The 15864-nt window shown below is 44.7% G+C and overlaps 1 protein-coding gene across 1 annotated transcript in view; it reads right to left on the bottom strand.

The window, feature by feature from the left end:
- Nucleotides 1–2338: 2338 nt before the first annotated feature.
- Nucleotides 2339–15864, bottom strand: part of LOC8036503 (dyslexia-associated protein KIAA0319-like protein) — a 48227-nt gene continuing 34701 nt past the window's right edge. Inside the window, exons 16-20 of the mRNA XM_029974100.4 lie at nucleotides 14585–14733; nucleotides 13621–13743; nucleotides 12220–12310; nucleotides 9326–9423; nucleotides 2339–6976 (exon numbers count right to left, since the gene is read on the bottom strand). Of these exons, the coding sequence (XP_029829960.3) occupies nucleotides 6816–6976; nucleotides 9326–9423; nucleotides 12220–12310; nucleotides 13621–13743; nucleotides 14585–14733 (622 nt within the window). The 3' untranslated portion in view covers nucleotides 2339–6815. The remainder of the gene's footprint in view (nucleotides 6977–9325; nucleotides 9424–12219; nucleotides 12311–13620; nucleotides 13744–14584; nucleotides 14734–15864) is intronic.

Below are 15864 nucleotides of genomic sequence, written 5' to 3'. Positions count from 1 at the left end.
TTATTTTCTCCGCTCCGAACAAGCTCTACAGCCTGTGTAAGTGGGTAAATACTCCTTCAAGAACACCGACGTCCTGCACAACGAATCACAGAAATAAGTTCGTTCGATGCACGGAAAATGTGGTATACTCCTTCCCCCTGTCCTGTGGAAGAACATATATCGGACAGACGGGTAGGTGTTTAAACCACCGCCTTAGAGAACACAACCTGTCCACCATCAACAAGAACTCTGGACATGTTGGCATACACATTCGGGACTGTGGGTGCACAGCGGAACTTGACAAGTGTGTGGTGTTGGCAAGGAGTCGAGACCAGCTCACAAGGGAAATAATAGAAGCGGAGAACATTGCCAGACAAAACGGCAGGTGTATTAGTAATCCATCTATAGCGCTGTCACAAAAAGAGCTGGATTACTTAGCTTTGCATCATTGATCTACAGTAATTTCAATTTTAATTTTCATTTCATTTTTCCATTTAAGTTTTAAATTTTAATTTTCAATTTCTGGCTTAAAACTTTTACAGTTAACCGTTAGCAAAGAAAGAAAAAGATGAGGCCTAGGTTATGCATTAGACGTGAAAGAAGAGAAAAGGCGGGAATATACAAAGAGTTGAAGTCAGCGCTGTGTAAGTGTCCCTTTCTTTCGGTGTGACTGTGAACGTTGAGTGTTTGTTACGGGTGCGCTGTGTCCTCGTGTGGCATGTAGGGTAGTGCGAAGATTCGAATAGTAGTTTCGGATAATGCGCTATTCGCTATCAACTTCGATATGAACTACGGTATTTGCACTCTTCACAATGTTGGTCGCGGCGACTTAGTTCCGTTGAGTGCGCTTCTTACCGAGCAGCGGTGCACTGCGGGGAAGCAATACCGCACCTTCAAGGCGGCTGCTACACGCGCGCGCCTGGTGTATTTAAAAGAGAAACATAAACTTTGTGAATGCTGATTTCTACGTGGAAGGAAGTGGCCGAGTGTGGGGGGTAAATTGTTTACTGTGTCAAAAACCGGAGACTGTAGAACACGTCTTTCTAGATTGTTGGGATGGGGTTTTTTTTTGGGACGTGCTGCAACGCACATTGAAAAAGGATTTTCCGTTGGATCCACAGGGTATCGGTATCTAAGCATTGAAAATGATAATTGTGTCCCTTACGACTTGGTTATGCTTTTGGGTCTACACAGCATCTGGAAATCGCGCATGGCGGTTCGTCATGCAGAAGTTGATGCTAGGCCGGTCTCTGATTATTTTTGTGTTTCTTTGCGCAACGTCATTGAGGTGTGGAAAGCGCAGGAGTGTTGCCCGGATTGGGTGCCTGTTCTAGAAGAAGCGCTGCCTTTGAAACCTTTTTAATTTTGTGTATGTAGTGTTTGTCTAACCATCGCGTCTACTTTTATCATTCTGTTCCTCTTTTTGTTGATACTTATGCCTGGCAATAAAGAAGAAAAAAAAAAAAGGAAGTGGCCGAGTGAGCTAACGCGTCTCAGCTCGGAGCGTGGAGCGAAAGCTTGCGCTGGGAACCTCCTGGGTTCGATCCCCGCCGCCCCCGCCCGTTTCGATCTGGATGAGTTTCGTACCGACACGCGTTCGAGTCATCACTACTGCGTGATGCACGTTAAAAACCCCAGGTTAGCGGTTGTACCACACTGGCCAAATTTCTCATCTACAGCTAAGAGACCGATTACCCGTAGAGGCGCATCTCCATCAAGGCTGTATAAACATAATGAGCAAGCCAATTTTTTTTTTAATTTTTTTGTGAATGCTGATTTTTACGTGGCAGTAAGATGTTCAAATGAAATCGTGGCTATCATGATGTTAGGCAGCGGTTTCCTGACAAGCTGCGTTCATCATTCGCGTTTCTCTGCCTTTAAATTGAAATTGAAGAAAGAATATCTGCATAGGGCACGGTTTACAACTTTCTTCAACTAGATATAGCCGGGCATCGCTGTGGGTATATTTTCATGTGAAATCCGTCCTTTAACTGAGCCTAGAAATGAACAAGTGCAAGCTTGGAATCAAAATTTACAAGTCCAGCTGGGTTTTCGTTTAAGGATAGTGCAACAGAACTGAAAGGTTTGGAGAGGGGTGCAGCAGCTATTTGAGATTCGATTTGAAAATATTTGGCCCAAAACCACACTTCGCTTCGAACTCCAGATCCATTATTTGTATGTGTCTACTGTTACGAATTAATAATATATAATTTGACTCATCACGCGAGCAATTCACTAGGTAATTATTTGTCAGAAAACTCGTTGACAGCGCCAAATCTCACCGAATTCGAAATTCAAATTACAAAAGACCTCGCTTCTCGACCCCTTGACAGAAGAAAAAGAGAGTCTGACATTGATGGAAAGTCTTTCAATTCAAGTTTATTTCGACGCATAAAACTCAAATACAAAATGCGTGGACATCAGTACTACTAACAAAGGACGGGTGCTTCTAATCCCGCAACTAGTGAAACACCTGACTCACAACACTGGGCTCGTCTGTTATCGAAATACTCCCATTAAATAGTCCTATGGCACACTGACCTCTACACAAGGAGCGCCACAAAACAGCAGCCGGTGTCAGCCTCAAGAGCTACGAGATCATCCTCTTGGTACTGACAGTACAGATATCCATTTAAAACATTCACTCACATTTCACTCAAACCACATCATATTGCACAATCGTGAAAAATGCCGGCATGTCGACTGGAAATAATATAACACGAGACGGAAGAATCAATGTCTGCATGTAGCAAGCGGATTTTGGATTGCGAAATTTCAAGCCATCGCTCCTCCCATAAAAAAACAAATAAAAAAAACGTCCTTGAGAATTTAAGTGATGCTAATGGCTGATTTGTGCAGATAGCCATGTTTGGAGCCGCTAGAGAGGGGTGGCACTATGTGCAACTAAGTGCCCATACTTACTCCGCATAATTATTTTGAGGTAAATTAGATTACGCATACAAAGATTATCTTCAGTCTGATCGACGGCAGCCATGACAACGTTTTCCAGTTGTAACACGATCCGCGCCACCTCCTAACAGCAACTCCAAACAAGTCCCTCGATCGTCGTGAGTCAGTCGTCTGCTTTGGAGCCCATCGTTTAAAATGTCCAGAATGTTCTCATTTTTTGCAGGACTGAAGCTACACCTTGAAATTTCACAAGGTAAAATATCCCACTAATATACAACCTTAATGAGATTTTGGGTTTTCTACGTGCAGACAACCATTTTTCCTGCTCGTTTTCCAGCGTGCCTCAGGATCAAAGACCCCCCGTATATACACAGTTCTCGGGGGCATAGCACCTTCAAAAGGCTACAGCTGCTAACATCACAGTACTGCAGAATGTCGACGTCTCTATTTACACTCCATACGGACAAAAAGTGCCCCAAAATGTGCATAACTCCCAACTGATATAACGAGAAAAGAAAAATTAACAACAGACCTGCGTGACACCACGGACATAAAACACAAATCAACCTTTGCGTGATGCAATCAACGCCATTTGTTCCTGCACAGTTCGGTTGATTCTTTTTAATGCCGCGGGAACCACATAAGCTAATCGTGAAAGACGACATGGAATGACCGCATCGTACCAGCGATGACCTCTGCAGCTAATGCAGAGGAAGACAATGGCAAACTCCGGCACCTGAAGAATAATTACATAATTGCAACGTTGCAAACGCACATTTCACTCTGTTACAGAGAAACTGCCAAAAAAAAAAAAAAAAAAAGGTTGCAACTCGAAAAGTGTGTCATGGAGAATCAGAACACAGTGTCGTGGCTCTTTCGTGGAAGCAAACTGTGACGCCCGAGTTCACGCGATGCAAGTCACCTAGAGAGCAATAATGCAACTTGAGGAACTAAGAATGTATGCATGATGTGTTTCATAGCATGTAATGCACAAGAAATGCAGCTTTGTTCCTAATCACTAAAAGCAAAGGTTGCAGAAGGGCTGTTTTAAAATAGATTCAATTTGTTTCAGTTCAAAGAACCTCGGCTTTTTATATTACAAATATACAAACATTTTGGGGCCGATGTAAACAAATAAAAAAATGGCACAAAACGTAAACAGCAGAAAGAATTGCGGGAGTTTTTTAATGTTCTCGAAACAAACTCGAGCTGTTAACCTATTTGCAGAGACACTGTTTGCTGATAGTATTTCCACCTTTAATGAGAATATAAATGGTAAGAAAAGTTGCACTCAATAAATCAAAGACCAGTTCAGTTAAATGGCAGCATTTACTAAGGGGTACAGAGCATATATGACACGCAAGTGTTCATAATTTGTTGTTCCCTCAATGAAGGCACCTTTGTATGATTTTTGATTCCAGCATTTCACAAAGTGAACCATTTCTTTTGTGCAATAACAGCTTTGATCAACCCAGCAAACATCTCTCCTCCCCAAAAAACATATATCGATAAAGAGGGCCTATTAGCTTAACAGACATTTGATCATTATAATTATCCTGAGCTCGACTGCAATAGTAACTGACTGCAATTTTATGTATACAAAGAACAAAGAATAAAATCAAATAAAATTTTAACTTGAACTATAACACACAAATATAATTTGTCATAGTTTACCAGTGCCAATCTCACAAGTCATTCTAGCAGAGCAGTAAAGTTTGCCATTCTGCAACCCTGCTTGAAGGCATTGATCAATACGCAAAGAGGCAAGCAAAAGCAAGAAAAAAAAAACATTTTTTTCACACTTAAACATTGCACTTAACCCTTTGATGCCCAGAAGTTTAGTTGAAATACTGGAGACCTAGAAATCTCGACATGGTTTTAGAGCACACAGAATAACAAAAATCTGGTCTCAGAAAAATATTACCTTTTTTCGTAATTATGTTTTCAAAATGTTGATTGTGAGCAACATTGGGCATTTGCAGCATTATTTTATGCCCAACGACCGAAATCAGTTACGACCCAGGAGTAGGCACCAGGTCCACTTCGCATTTCGCACGGTAGAGACACTTGTAACTGGACTTGCAATATTTGCACCTGTTTTCCTTCCCAGAGTTTCGAGGCGAGTGGTGCACTCCATCGTAACTCAGATACCCTGTCAGCTATGGCTTCAAAGGAAAAGTGATCTGTTTCGAAGACGCGATTCGATTCTTCAGTGCTAAGCGCGGGTGTCCTTGTTCTTGCGACAGAGGGCACTAAATTTACTGAGGTGCACATGGCATGGGAGAAATTAAATCACTCTTGAATTATTGCTCCCGAGCAATACTGGGCATCAGAGAGTTAAAACATCTCCAAGCGTGCTTTGACAAGGTCGATCGACGCCAATCAGTAACATAAGCACCTTGTAAACTGGCGCATAAAATTAGAGAAAGGGGTCAATCAAACTCGCTGCAAGCATGAGTCGGCAAAACTTGCTGCGTTGCATAAACTTGAGCTAGGGTAAAAAAACAACGGTTTTGCTACCAGTCCCCCCCCCCCCCCCCCTTAAGTACCAAACAACAAAAAGCCTGAAGCAAAAAGGTCTGCGACACCGAAACCTATAAAGCAGCTCGAGGCTGGTGTTGGCAACAAGAGGTTGCTCAGTTTACCGTCCCCGAGTACTACATCGTCGCTTATAGTCAGCGACTATGGTAGTAACTACCAAGTAGCTTCCACTTTCCTTCAGAAAGCCAATATGTCATTTTTGTTGCACGCCTCGCAGCCGTCTGCAAATGGAAAACGTGGGAAGCTACCTTTGAACCAAGTATGCCATGTGGCTCTGTGAAATAAACTTTAAGAAAGTAGTGATCTATAAACCATCTCCGTCAAACAGCCTTCCAAAATCTTCAAAGATGGATGCCACTAGGAAAGGCAAATCGGAGAGGAACACAACAACAATGACCGGCCGGACAAGCATGGTGGAACATCACAGTCATCTCGAAAAACGCTTGTCGAGCGAGCACTGCAAGTTCAGCGAAACCTTTCCAACTTTGGTGCACACTATCATTGCCCGAATTCGGGAGGTGCCAACCCAAACAGCACAAAATATTCTGCAGACGTCTTCAGGACGTTATAATGTCCCATGAATGTCCTGTGGACATTTTAGGGAAGTTTTAATGTGCCATCGATGTCCCCAGGGAGTTTTAATGCCTCACACATGCCCCGTGGACATTAAAATTGACCCATGAATGTCCCATCGGCGTCCACAGGACATTTTATGACCTATGAACGTTTCATTGACGCTCACCAGAGGTTATAATATCGAAAGAATGTTCTGATGACATTATAATGTGTCATGGATGTTATAATGTGTCACTGATGTCCTCAGGCAGTTATAATGTCTCAGAGATGTCCTAAGGATGTTATAATAACTCATGAATGCCTCATGGATGTCCTTAGGACATCATAACATTCTATTGAAGCCTCCAGGGCATTATAATGTCTCATAGATATCCTGAGCATTTTAATGGACCCATCGATGCCCCATCAACATCCACAGGACATCATGATGACCCATGAATGTCCCATTGACATTCACAGGATGCTACAGGTCTATATAATGTCCTTACGACATCATAACGTATCGTCAACAACCTAAGGGCATTACATTGTCTCACGGATGTCCTGAAGACGTTGAAATGATCCATAAATGTCCCATCAACATTCACAGGACGTTATGACATCAGATAAACGTCATGAAGACGTTACAATGTCGCACGAACGTCCCACGGACGTTTGCAGGGCTACACGAGTTCCGTCTTGCAACTTGACACGTGTTGCTTCGGTGCTCAGCGAGCCCTGCATTGGGAAGCATCCGACTTGCGAAGTTTGACGGACTCGCCACCTCCAGTTCTAGACTTGCAGCGCGAGGGTTGCACCCCGATCGGTGTTCAGGTCCGAACTCGGTTGGGGTGCTTGACTAGTCCGTTGGAGAGCACCGTCCGGTGGTTTCCGGTGAGCGGTTTCACCGCCACCGACGGCCGAGGTCTCGTCTCGAACAGGGTGTCAGAGTCAGAGTCGGACGCCATCAAACTGCTCGTCTGGTGCTTGCCTGGGATGAACGGGCAGTCGAGTGTGAGCAATGGCAGGAATGCGGCACAGTAGGAATGTCTGAGAGTTTGTAGATTATGGATTTATTTCAAGAGTAAATTTTAAAACGTAATTAAACTACAGCTACTCACTGTAAAATATTGAGCATGCACCCACGTTGCAATGAGCGCCCGCCGCCTACTTTTGAAGCATTTTAAATATATAGGCAAAGGACATGATGAACGTCCACCCCGGCCAACTTCCGAGCACACCGGGCTGACCGGGGGGGCTCCGTCGTGTCGGCTGCTTTTCAGAGAAGCCGGTGCGAAGTGATGAAGCTTTACGCATGTGTGTCGGTAGGGGTGGTGAAGCTTGACGCGAGAGTGCCAGTGCAAAGCGGGCTCGACGAGGGCGGGGAGTCTGCTTTAAAAATTAAGGTTTCCGCCAGACCCTTATACTGTTCCTGTACCGTTCTGTCGGATCAAGCAAGGGCCTGCCCTACCATAAGTCCCCTTATGCTTTTCTGCTCTCGGACGTAACAAGAACCCACCCCCATTTTGTTGCGATTACCTCCCCCGTTTGCGTGGGTGCTTGCTCGGTATTTTATGGTAAGCTGACATAAGTTAAAAATACATGTACTGTAACAAGTTACAGACACTAAGAAGAAACAACTACTAAGTTATGTAGCGGTTACTATCAAAAATGTTCCACGACATTGAGGCGCGCTGCGACTGTCGACGACCCGATCAGTTTGTAAAGTGGGAAGTATACTGGCACAGTTCCACCTCAATTCAACATCGTATTGACTGTAGAGTTTGGGGAAGTGACAAAGGGTAGCACGAATGTTGGGACTGAATCCATATGAATTTGGGTACTCGTCAACATGTATCTTTTATACATTTGTCGACATATATTGGATACTCCAAAAATGTCGTCAAGTTACAGTTACTGAGATGTCATCGCAACCTAGGAAGTATCTTTTATTTCCCAAACTAATTTGCGTATGAAGAAATATGACACATCAAAATGTGGCCAATCCTTCCAAGAGAAACAAAGGTTAGTATAATCTAGAAAAAATAATTCAAAATTTAATTCCTTGAAAACACAATGCACATGTGTTAGGCATTTAAACGCTGAAACTTCTACAATTATGTCAAAGTAAACGACAAATAAAAAAAAGTTCAGAATATACAAAATGCGCTCCACACCTACGGCTATTACTTCTGAAGGTTAGCGCAATCTAACCAAGTTGTATAGTTTGTGGTTCGTCGGAGAGTTAGCCTTGTTGTCCGCCTTGTTGGGAACATAAAAAGTACACGCCGGCTCAGGAGAGCATTGAAAATTATAGTGATGCTTACCAACAAACATCTGTTGAGCGACGCCTATAACATAATTTAAAGAGTGCCCAGAGCTCTTGAGGTCTAAAATATATGCCACAGTATAGCTAAATAATGCCATTTTTGTTAAAAAGACTGATACAAGCAGTTAGTCATGCTAGACAGGTGCAACAACCATTCCCAAAACTATTTTTGACAGCCCACCAGCTTGTGATCAAGCTCAAACCTACGTTGAAACTGAAACTAGAGTTCTTAGGCTATCCACAAGATTGTGGAACATAATTCTCCGCACTAAATTTAATTTCTTGACGGCGCTTGGAAACCATTGATCACCGGTGATCGATAACCTATGGCATAGTATGGAAAGAGTTAATATACCTTTTTAATCATGTCGTATTACACCTGAGACTGCGGTGGAAGAAATCGGAAGAACTTTCAGTAGAAGGAACAGACACAGAGAACGTCTCAAACTCAGCTAACTGTTTTTTTTCTCAAACAGCCTTTAAGTACCCACGGAACTTTTTCCCAACCACACTCTACAGATAAACTCCTTTGTTGCAGACATTCACATTCTCTGTGTCTGTTCCTTCTACTGAAAGTTCTTCCGATTTCTTCCACCGCAGTCTCAGGTGTAATACGACATGATTAGCTACCACCAGCTCGCCTGCACACACTCAGTCTTTTCACTAATACCTTTTTAGTTACTTTACAGCTGTCCTGCCTACCATCATACACTTATCTCTTCCCCAAGTTAGTAAGGACTATGTTGGCAAAATTTCCGTCAACACATTGTCGATTATTCAGATTGTAAAGGAGGCAACAGCTGACCAAACAACGCAACCAGAGATTCTACAGCAGAGTCAAATGTGAAGCTGACGAGAAATTTATCATTTCGCAACAGCCTGCTTGGAACACTTCAGTGCCTCATCAGTCCGTTTGGTTCTGCATCAGGCTATCAGAAACACACATGGCACATCCCAGTATACTAACAACACCGAAGTGATCTGAAGTTCCCCATTGGGGAGCAGGCATACCTTTGGGAATGAGCTCCTGCCCATCCTTCTCTACGTCGCGAAAGTCCTTGAGCAGGGTGTAGTTGCTCTTCTTCACCCTGGGCCGCTTCAGCCGCATCCTGCACCCCGCAACCGATGATGGCATGACTCCAACACACCGTTAACCGAAACCTTCTTTCTCATCGACATCAGTGTCCACGTGTGTAAAGACGTAGCAAAGTTTGAAATTAAAAACACAAAGGTTCTTAAAGGGATTGTCCAGTCGAAACCGGAAGTACTTAAGTTGTTGCGCTCGTTATGTCAAGGGAGCCTTCATATAGACAAACATCATTTTTATTTTGATATACGATGTCCCAATATTGATTAAACCTCTCTTGAATGTGTGTATGAAACTGCACTCCGAATTCACCAGTGTCGATGACTGACATTCGTAGCTGCCGCGTGACGTCGCATAATGCAAAGAATCGTTGTATGGTCGGCATAACAAGCGTTGGTCGATGGATGCCTTGCATTTTGTTTAGAATTATATAGTCTCCTAGGCTGTACCCTACTGAAATATGCTCCTTCTAATGCAGCTTCCAAGCAAGTGCAAAAAAGTTGCACCTTTTAGCAGGACATTACACAAAAACAACCGTTGGCTTCGAGCAAACACATGCCGTCTCGCGCATACACAACTGCGATGGCCACCAATCGGACAAGGCGCGCTAGCAAAGGGACGGATGCAGACTTTGTCTCTAAAGCGGTATCTGGGTCCCCATATAGGCAGATCCACTAGATTGGTGATGCGGCTACGGGTCGTTCCCCCGGAGGCGATGCCCGCGGGTTGAAGGCAAACAGCGAATCGTTCAAAATGCCTGCAACATTTCTAGATCGTCACTTGACTCGGACAAGTTTGGTGAATCGTAGCCACATCCCGTTTTCACATGCGGGTCAAATTGAATCGAGCTGCACGCGTGCTAAATTTAACTTTTGGCATCGCTTCAAGATGGCCTAGCTGTTGGTTTCAGTTTCGCTGCATAATCGAATTGATCGATCCAATTTGGGCGAGGAGTGGGTGGACGTAATTGAATATCGTTGACACAGCATCACACCTCAGCTTACGAGCCTTCTGTCTGCTTAGAGCCCAGCTCGTAGCTCCCTTTTGTGAAATGATTGATGCACAAGCAGGATCTCGATCTTGACGAGAACCCAGTGCTCCCTACGCACGGTGACGATCCATTTTTCCTTGTTGCTGCACGTCTCGTGGATCGCAGGTGCAGCCCGGCAATTGTAGCAGTTGTAGTAGTAGAAGTGCAACAAAAATCTGACCCTTCACGAAACAAAATGATCACAACAAATATGAAGTATGCTACAGTATTCACTCGCTGGCAAATGACGAGACGGATGTGCTCGCTTTGCATCATGTGACGTCAGGGCATCAATGTTGCCAACGAAAGCACCGTTTACACGAGGAAGCGATAGGAGCAATTTAAAATTTAATTACTCATGCAGAGGGGCATATAAAATTCCGATATTGCGCGGACAATGCATTTCGGGGCAATAACAATGATATTCAATTGTTCTCTCAAACACAAAACTTGACAGGACAATCCCTTTAACAAGGCTTATCTCGTACAAATTTCACACAACCTTTGAGCTTGTTTAGGTATGTCTTACTGCTTATGCACAGGTTTTCAAACATGACTCTTAGGAAGCAAGGGGCTGCCCAAAGTACCTTCAGGGGCTCCTCAAGTACCTAAGTCATATAGATTATCACTACCCCTAAGCAAAGGGTTTTCTCCGTTTAGGCACTCTTGTAGTATGACTGAGCCGTGCGCAAGTATAAGAACAGAAACTCCCTGGTGCATACATTATTGCAAACAAAGTTATGAGACTCCCACACTACTTAAATTCAACAATGCCAAAAGAAGGGAGGTGGAAGGAAACAAATGACTACATTCCGATTACTGTCTACAAAGTCTGTAGGCTCCTGCACCGCCTTACAGCATCAATGCAGAGACCTGGAGGGGTTCCTTGGCTGCCACTCGAAACAGATAGAGATCTCTCGAGAGCGAAAAGCTTGAGGAGCATGGAACTAGTGTATTACTGCAATCCTTCTGTCGTCGTCCTCAAAAATGTTTCTAAGCTCACGAGCAATCGTCGTAGACAGTAAAATAATTGTCGGTTCCTTGCCGGGGCCTGCAGATGAACTGCAGCGATAACAAAGGCACTGCACACCTTTCTGCACACAGTTACGCTACCGTGTTTAAACTTAGACTTAAACTTAGTTTAAACTTAGGTTTAAACTTAAACCTAAATTTAGTGAGACTTGCGTCTCACTAAATTTAGGTTGGTGTTGACGCGACACTGTGACGTCACGTGACACACTGACGTGGCACGAGATCTGACGTCACACGACACTAAATTCCCGTAAGATTTAGAGGGAGTATTGAGACCCCCTCTAAATCGTAGCGTGACCCGATGTCACGTGACACCACTGGTTTCCCCCTAAATGTAGCAGAGAAGATTTCGCACTAAATCTATAGCCTGTTGTAGGTTAAGAAAAGCGAGACAAGCTCCCCACATGAGGTCCTCCAGTCTTTACCCTTTGACAGAGCAAATGCTGGAGAGGAGGAGGGTGGAGAGGAGAAAACCACCCATCAAGGCGTACAGAGACCTTTGTGAAAGAGGCTGTAGCGAGGAAACTGTCTCCGCCGCATTCAGCGAACATTTACCCGCACGCAAACGCGCACCGGGATCCGTTGCGAAAACCCCCCAGAGCGCAACCGTCATCGTAAGGTGGCACGCAGTCTCTGAGGAAGCCCAGCGGCGTCTCCCCAAAAGCGGCCGAAGGCGCCGTTCGCCTAGCTCGAGTGATTGAGTGGCCTTTCAACCTTTCCCCGGGGAAGAAGATCTTTGCTGCCATCGTTCCCCACCTGGAGCAGAGGCAGGTCATGCCCCAGAGCAGGGAGGACAGCAGGCTGAGCAGCAGGAACGAGATGATGATCACGTACAGGACGCTCCAGTCTGGAGGGGCACGGGGCAACACGTGAAACAATGGGATGTCTATACCAGTATTCAAACCCACCACAAGCTTGCTCAAAGCTCGAACAGAACCCCCAATGTTCAATACACACAAATCAAACGTCCTTTTCGTAAATGAAACCTTTGAGCTCAGCTTCCAACATGCGTGAAGAATTAGGTATCGTGATTTAAGGACGGCGACCAGTGAATGACAGGGTACCAATCACGTTTAGGCCAAAAGGCGTTATGTGCAGCAGGATTCTGAGCTCATCATTGTCCTTGACCATAATGATTGGCACTTTGGAGGAAGCGTGGGAAAGTAGACAGACAGGCTTTGTTTGTGACAAGGTTGTGTGGGATTCGAGTGCGAATGAAAGTGCCCTCTTTAACCCTTTGACGGTCGTCACCGTACATGCAAGGCAGTGGTTATGTACACATTTGAAGGTGCTTGCCTAAATGCGAAACTGTGCACACTGCGGGAGGTATTGCTATTTGTTTTGTCTTTGGTGAACTATAAACATTATATTCGCACAGTGTTTCACATTGCTGGGCTATTTATAGTCTTAAAATTAGATGCTCTGCACACGTGATGCTCACTTAGCATAAAGGCCACCCTGGCGGTAGTGTGAATGGGAGCACTGGCTCTTACGATTCATAACGCTTTTTGGAAATAAATTTAGAGTAAGAGAGCTAGTCATCCGACGGAGACGTTTTGTAAAGTACCTCCAGATAGGAATCTGAGCTGCTGGAAGGTCGCGGAAGCGAATATGCCAAAGTGCGACCGAATGAAAAAAAAAAGCGGCCACTTTTCACGTTCAGTATTTTCATTTGATGCTTCTAAACCTAAACAGCTCGCAAGATAGCTAAAAAAAAAACCTGCGGATTGAACTTTTCTTTATACTATTCCTTTGTAAACAAAGCCGGACCACTGGGAAACATCTTTCGGGGAAAAAAAAGACACAACCATCAAAGAGTTTAGGTGGATGCCTTCTAGCCATTTTCACTACATACCAAAGCTTCGGAAGACAGAAATAGTGCGACACTGTTAGAGCAAACAAGCAATCTTCAATTTTTCCTTTTCTTTTTTTTTCCCTTAAAATCTAATGGCTGTCATAAAAGCCACTACAGCAGAGGAAAGCATTCATTTGGGGCAGCAACCTAAAAGCGGTGGAACTCGCTGCTCATCGATACTCTAATCAAGTCAAAAGCAGCAAATCGCCGATGACGTGTTCGCAACGACAGCGTCATGCAGTGTACAGCAAAAAGCCAAACTAAATCGTGTTGTAGATGAGAAAGACAAGAAAGAGCCTGACCGCAGTTGCTCTCGCGGTCTCCCAGACTCGCACGCACAAAGTCCTCCATCCAGAACGCCTCGCAGACGCAGCGCTTGGTGTAGATGTCGCACGAGCCGTGCCCCGAACACTCGTTCTGGCACACTGCATAAACGGAGAGAGCGAGGATTCGTACAGGACGCACCGGTGGCACACAACACCGGCGACCGCCGCCGCTGCGATGAGCGGATGTGACCCGAAAGAAACGAACCGTCAGCGGTCCAACTGTCGAGACATTATACCGCTGACGCAAACGATACGAGCCGCGCAGAGATTGCCCGCGATTCTTCGATAGACGTTTCTGCTCAAGAGGCACCCAAAGTTCGAATAAGAGCCTGCCACGGTTGTTAAATAAATGGCGACGTCATTGCTTGCCATCGTACGCGTTGAGCATGGCTCATCACCTTCGCGCTTCTTGCTTAGCGATTTGTTCCTCGGCCTTCTCGTCCGCTAATGCTGAAATCTTGTTCGCCACGGAGCGATAATGAGATGCTCTCGACTCAGCTCGCCACACATCTTTTACGCCGTCGGCCGACTCTAGTCGCGTTCCACTTGTCTCTACACCAGAAAAAAAGACGCCGAAAAAAAGACGCCGAAAAAGAGATGCCAGAAAATGTGCCAGAAAAAAATGTTAGTCCTTACTTGCCACCCAACATTCGTACAGGGCAAGGCAGCTTTAGAATTGCGTAGAAAGACGGTTTTACTGTGCACTTGGCGATACAGTAAAATGGGGCAGACGCTACGAGCCATCCCGGTCAAACCGAGGCGGCCGAGCGCCCGGCGAGTCGCCGCGCTTCTCTCTTAAGCTCTCGTGACACTTGCTTGGTAACGGATCAGCTCAAGACGGCTCGTAACGTCCTTTGTGGCCGATCGTAAGGCGAATTGAAATATATGAACGTTAGATTTAGCGACCCCGGGCGACGGGAGGACGACGGCGGAGGCTCACCTACGGTGTCGATGTAGAGCACGTCCCAGTCGAGAAGCGCGCTGTGGGTGCGCAGGCGCTGCTTGAGCCGAGACACCACGGCGGTGCCGCGGCAAGACACCCAGGTCCCCTTGACGCCTTCCTTCTCCGCCATGAATACAATCCGCACCCTGCACCGGAGGAAATCCAAAGGCGTACACCGACGTCGAGTGCCACGTGGGCTTTGCGAAGGGCCGCACGAATTTAGGACGGCTCATCATCGAGAAACGCTCCCGCCTCTCTAAAAAAATTGTGCAAATCGGAAGACGGATGGACGGAAGTCCAGTTTGAGAAAGAAAAATGGTTCTAGACTATGCTCTTTCCATACTCGAATTTTAGGGATAAATTTGCGAAACCAGAATATTTTAATGAAGTATACTCGTATTAAGGATGACATGGCCTTAAAGGGACACTGACACCCTCCAAAATATTTTTTTTTAATTTCTTTCCAGGCAATTTAATATGGTGTCAGTAGACTACACAATCAATATATTGCTAAAGCATCACATATATATTTTATGAAGTCAAAAAACGCAACTGCTCGAAACCAAAACTGAAACTGGACTGGTAAGGAAGAAGAAATATAGAGGAGGAGAGGGTTGCCAAAAATCATATGGCTGTGCAACTTTTTTTTTATTTCAATCAACGTATTTGCAGTTTTTTAGAGGCCAGAAAAAATGGGTATCATATTTTTCTTCCATTTTTAATATTGATTGTGTGGCTTAAATGACCCACAACTTTGATTATATTTGTGGTTGTGTCAAAACCATGTGGAGAACGGCATGTGGCCACGGAGAAGAAAGTGAGAGTGACTCAAACCGGCCAGTTCTCGAACGGCGGTTTTCGGGCGGAAAGAAAACAAATTTCTAGCCACAAATTCTGTTCTGGTAGTTGGACTCTCGTATGTCGTGTACAAATAAAAACCTTGGCGAGCATAGATATTCCGTCAGTGTCCCTTTAAACAATTCAGAGGCATAAAGACTACAGCTCATCATGAGGATGATGCACTATTTATACCATGTATATATCGTTTGTTTGGAAACAGCACTGCTAATATTTAGTTTGGCACGACTCGGGTTTCCAAATATCCGTATGCATGTGTAACTTTGAATCGCAGAGTTTTCTTTTAGGTTCTGTTTAGCATGACCATACATTTTTTTTTTTTTTATACTAATTTTGCAAACTTGATTGTATAAAACACTCCCCCGTCAGGGAATGTAGAGGGATTTCAATGAATAACTAAAACTAAATAAATGTTGATC

Source organism: Ixodes scapularis, unplaced genomic scaffold, assembly GCF_016920785.2.
Source record: "Ixodes scapularis isolate PalLabHiFi unplaced genomic scaffold, ASM1692078v2 PGA_scaffold10__122_contigs__length_95168666, whole genome shotgun sequence".
Taxonomy (NCBI): domain Eukaryota; kingdom Metazoa; phylum Arthropoda; class Arachnida; order Ixodida; family Ixodidae; genus Ixodes; species Ixodes scapularis.
This window is presented reverse-complemented; position numbering and strand designations above follow the sequence as displayed.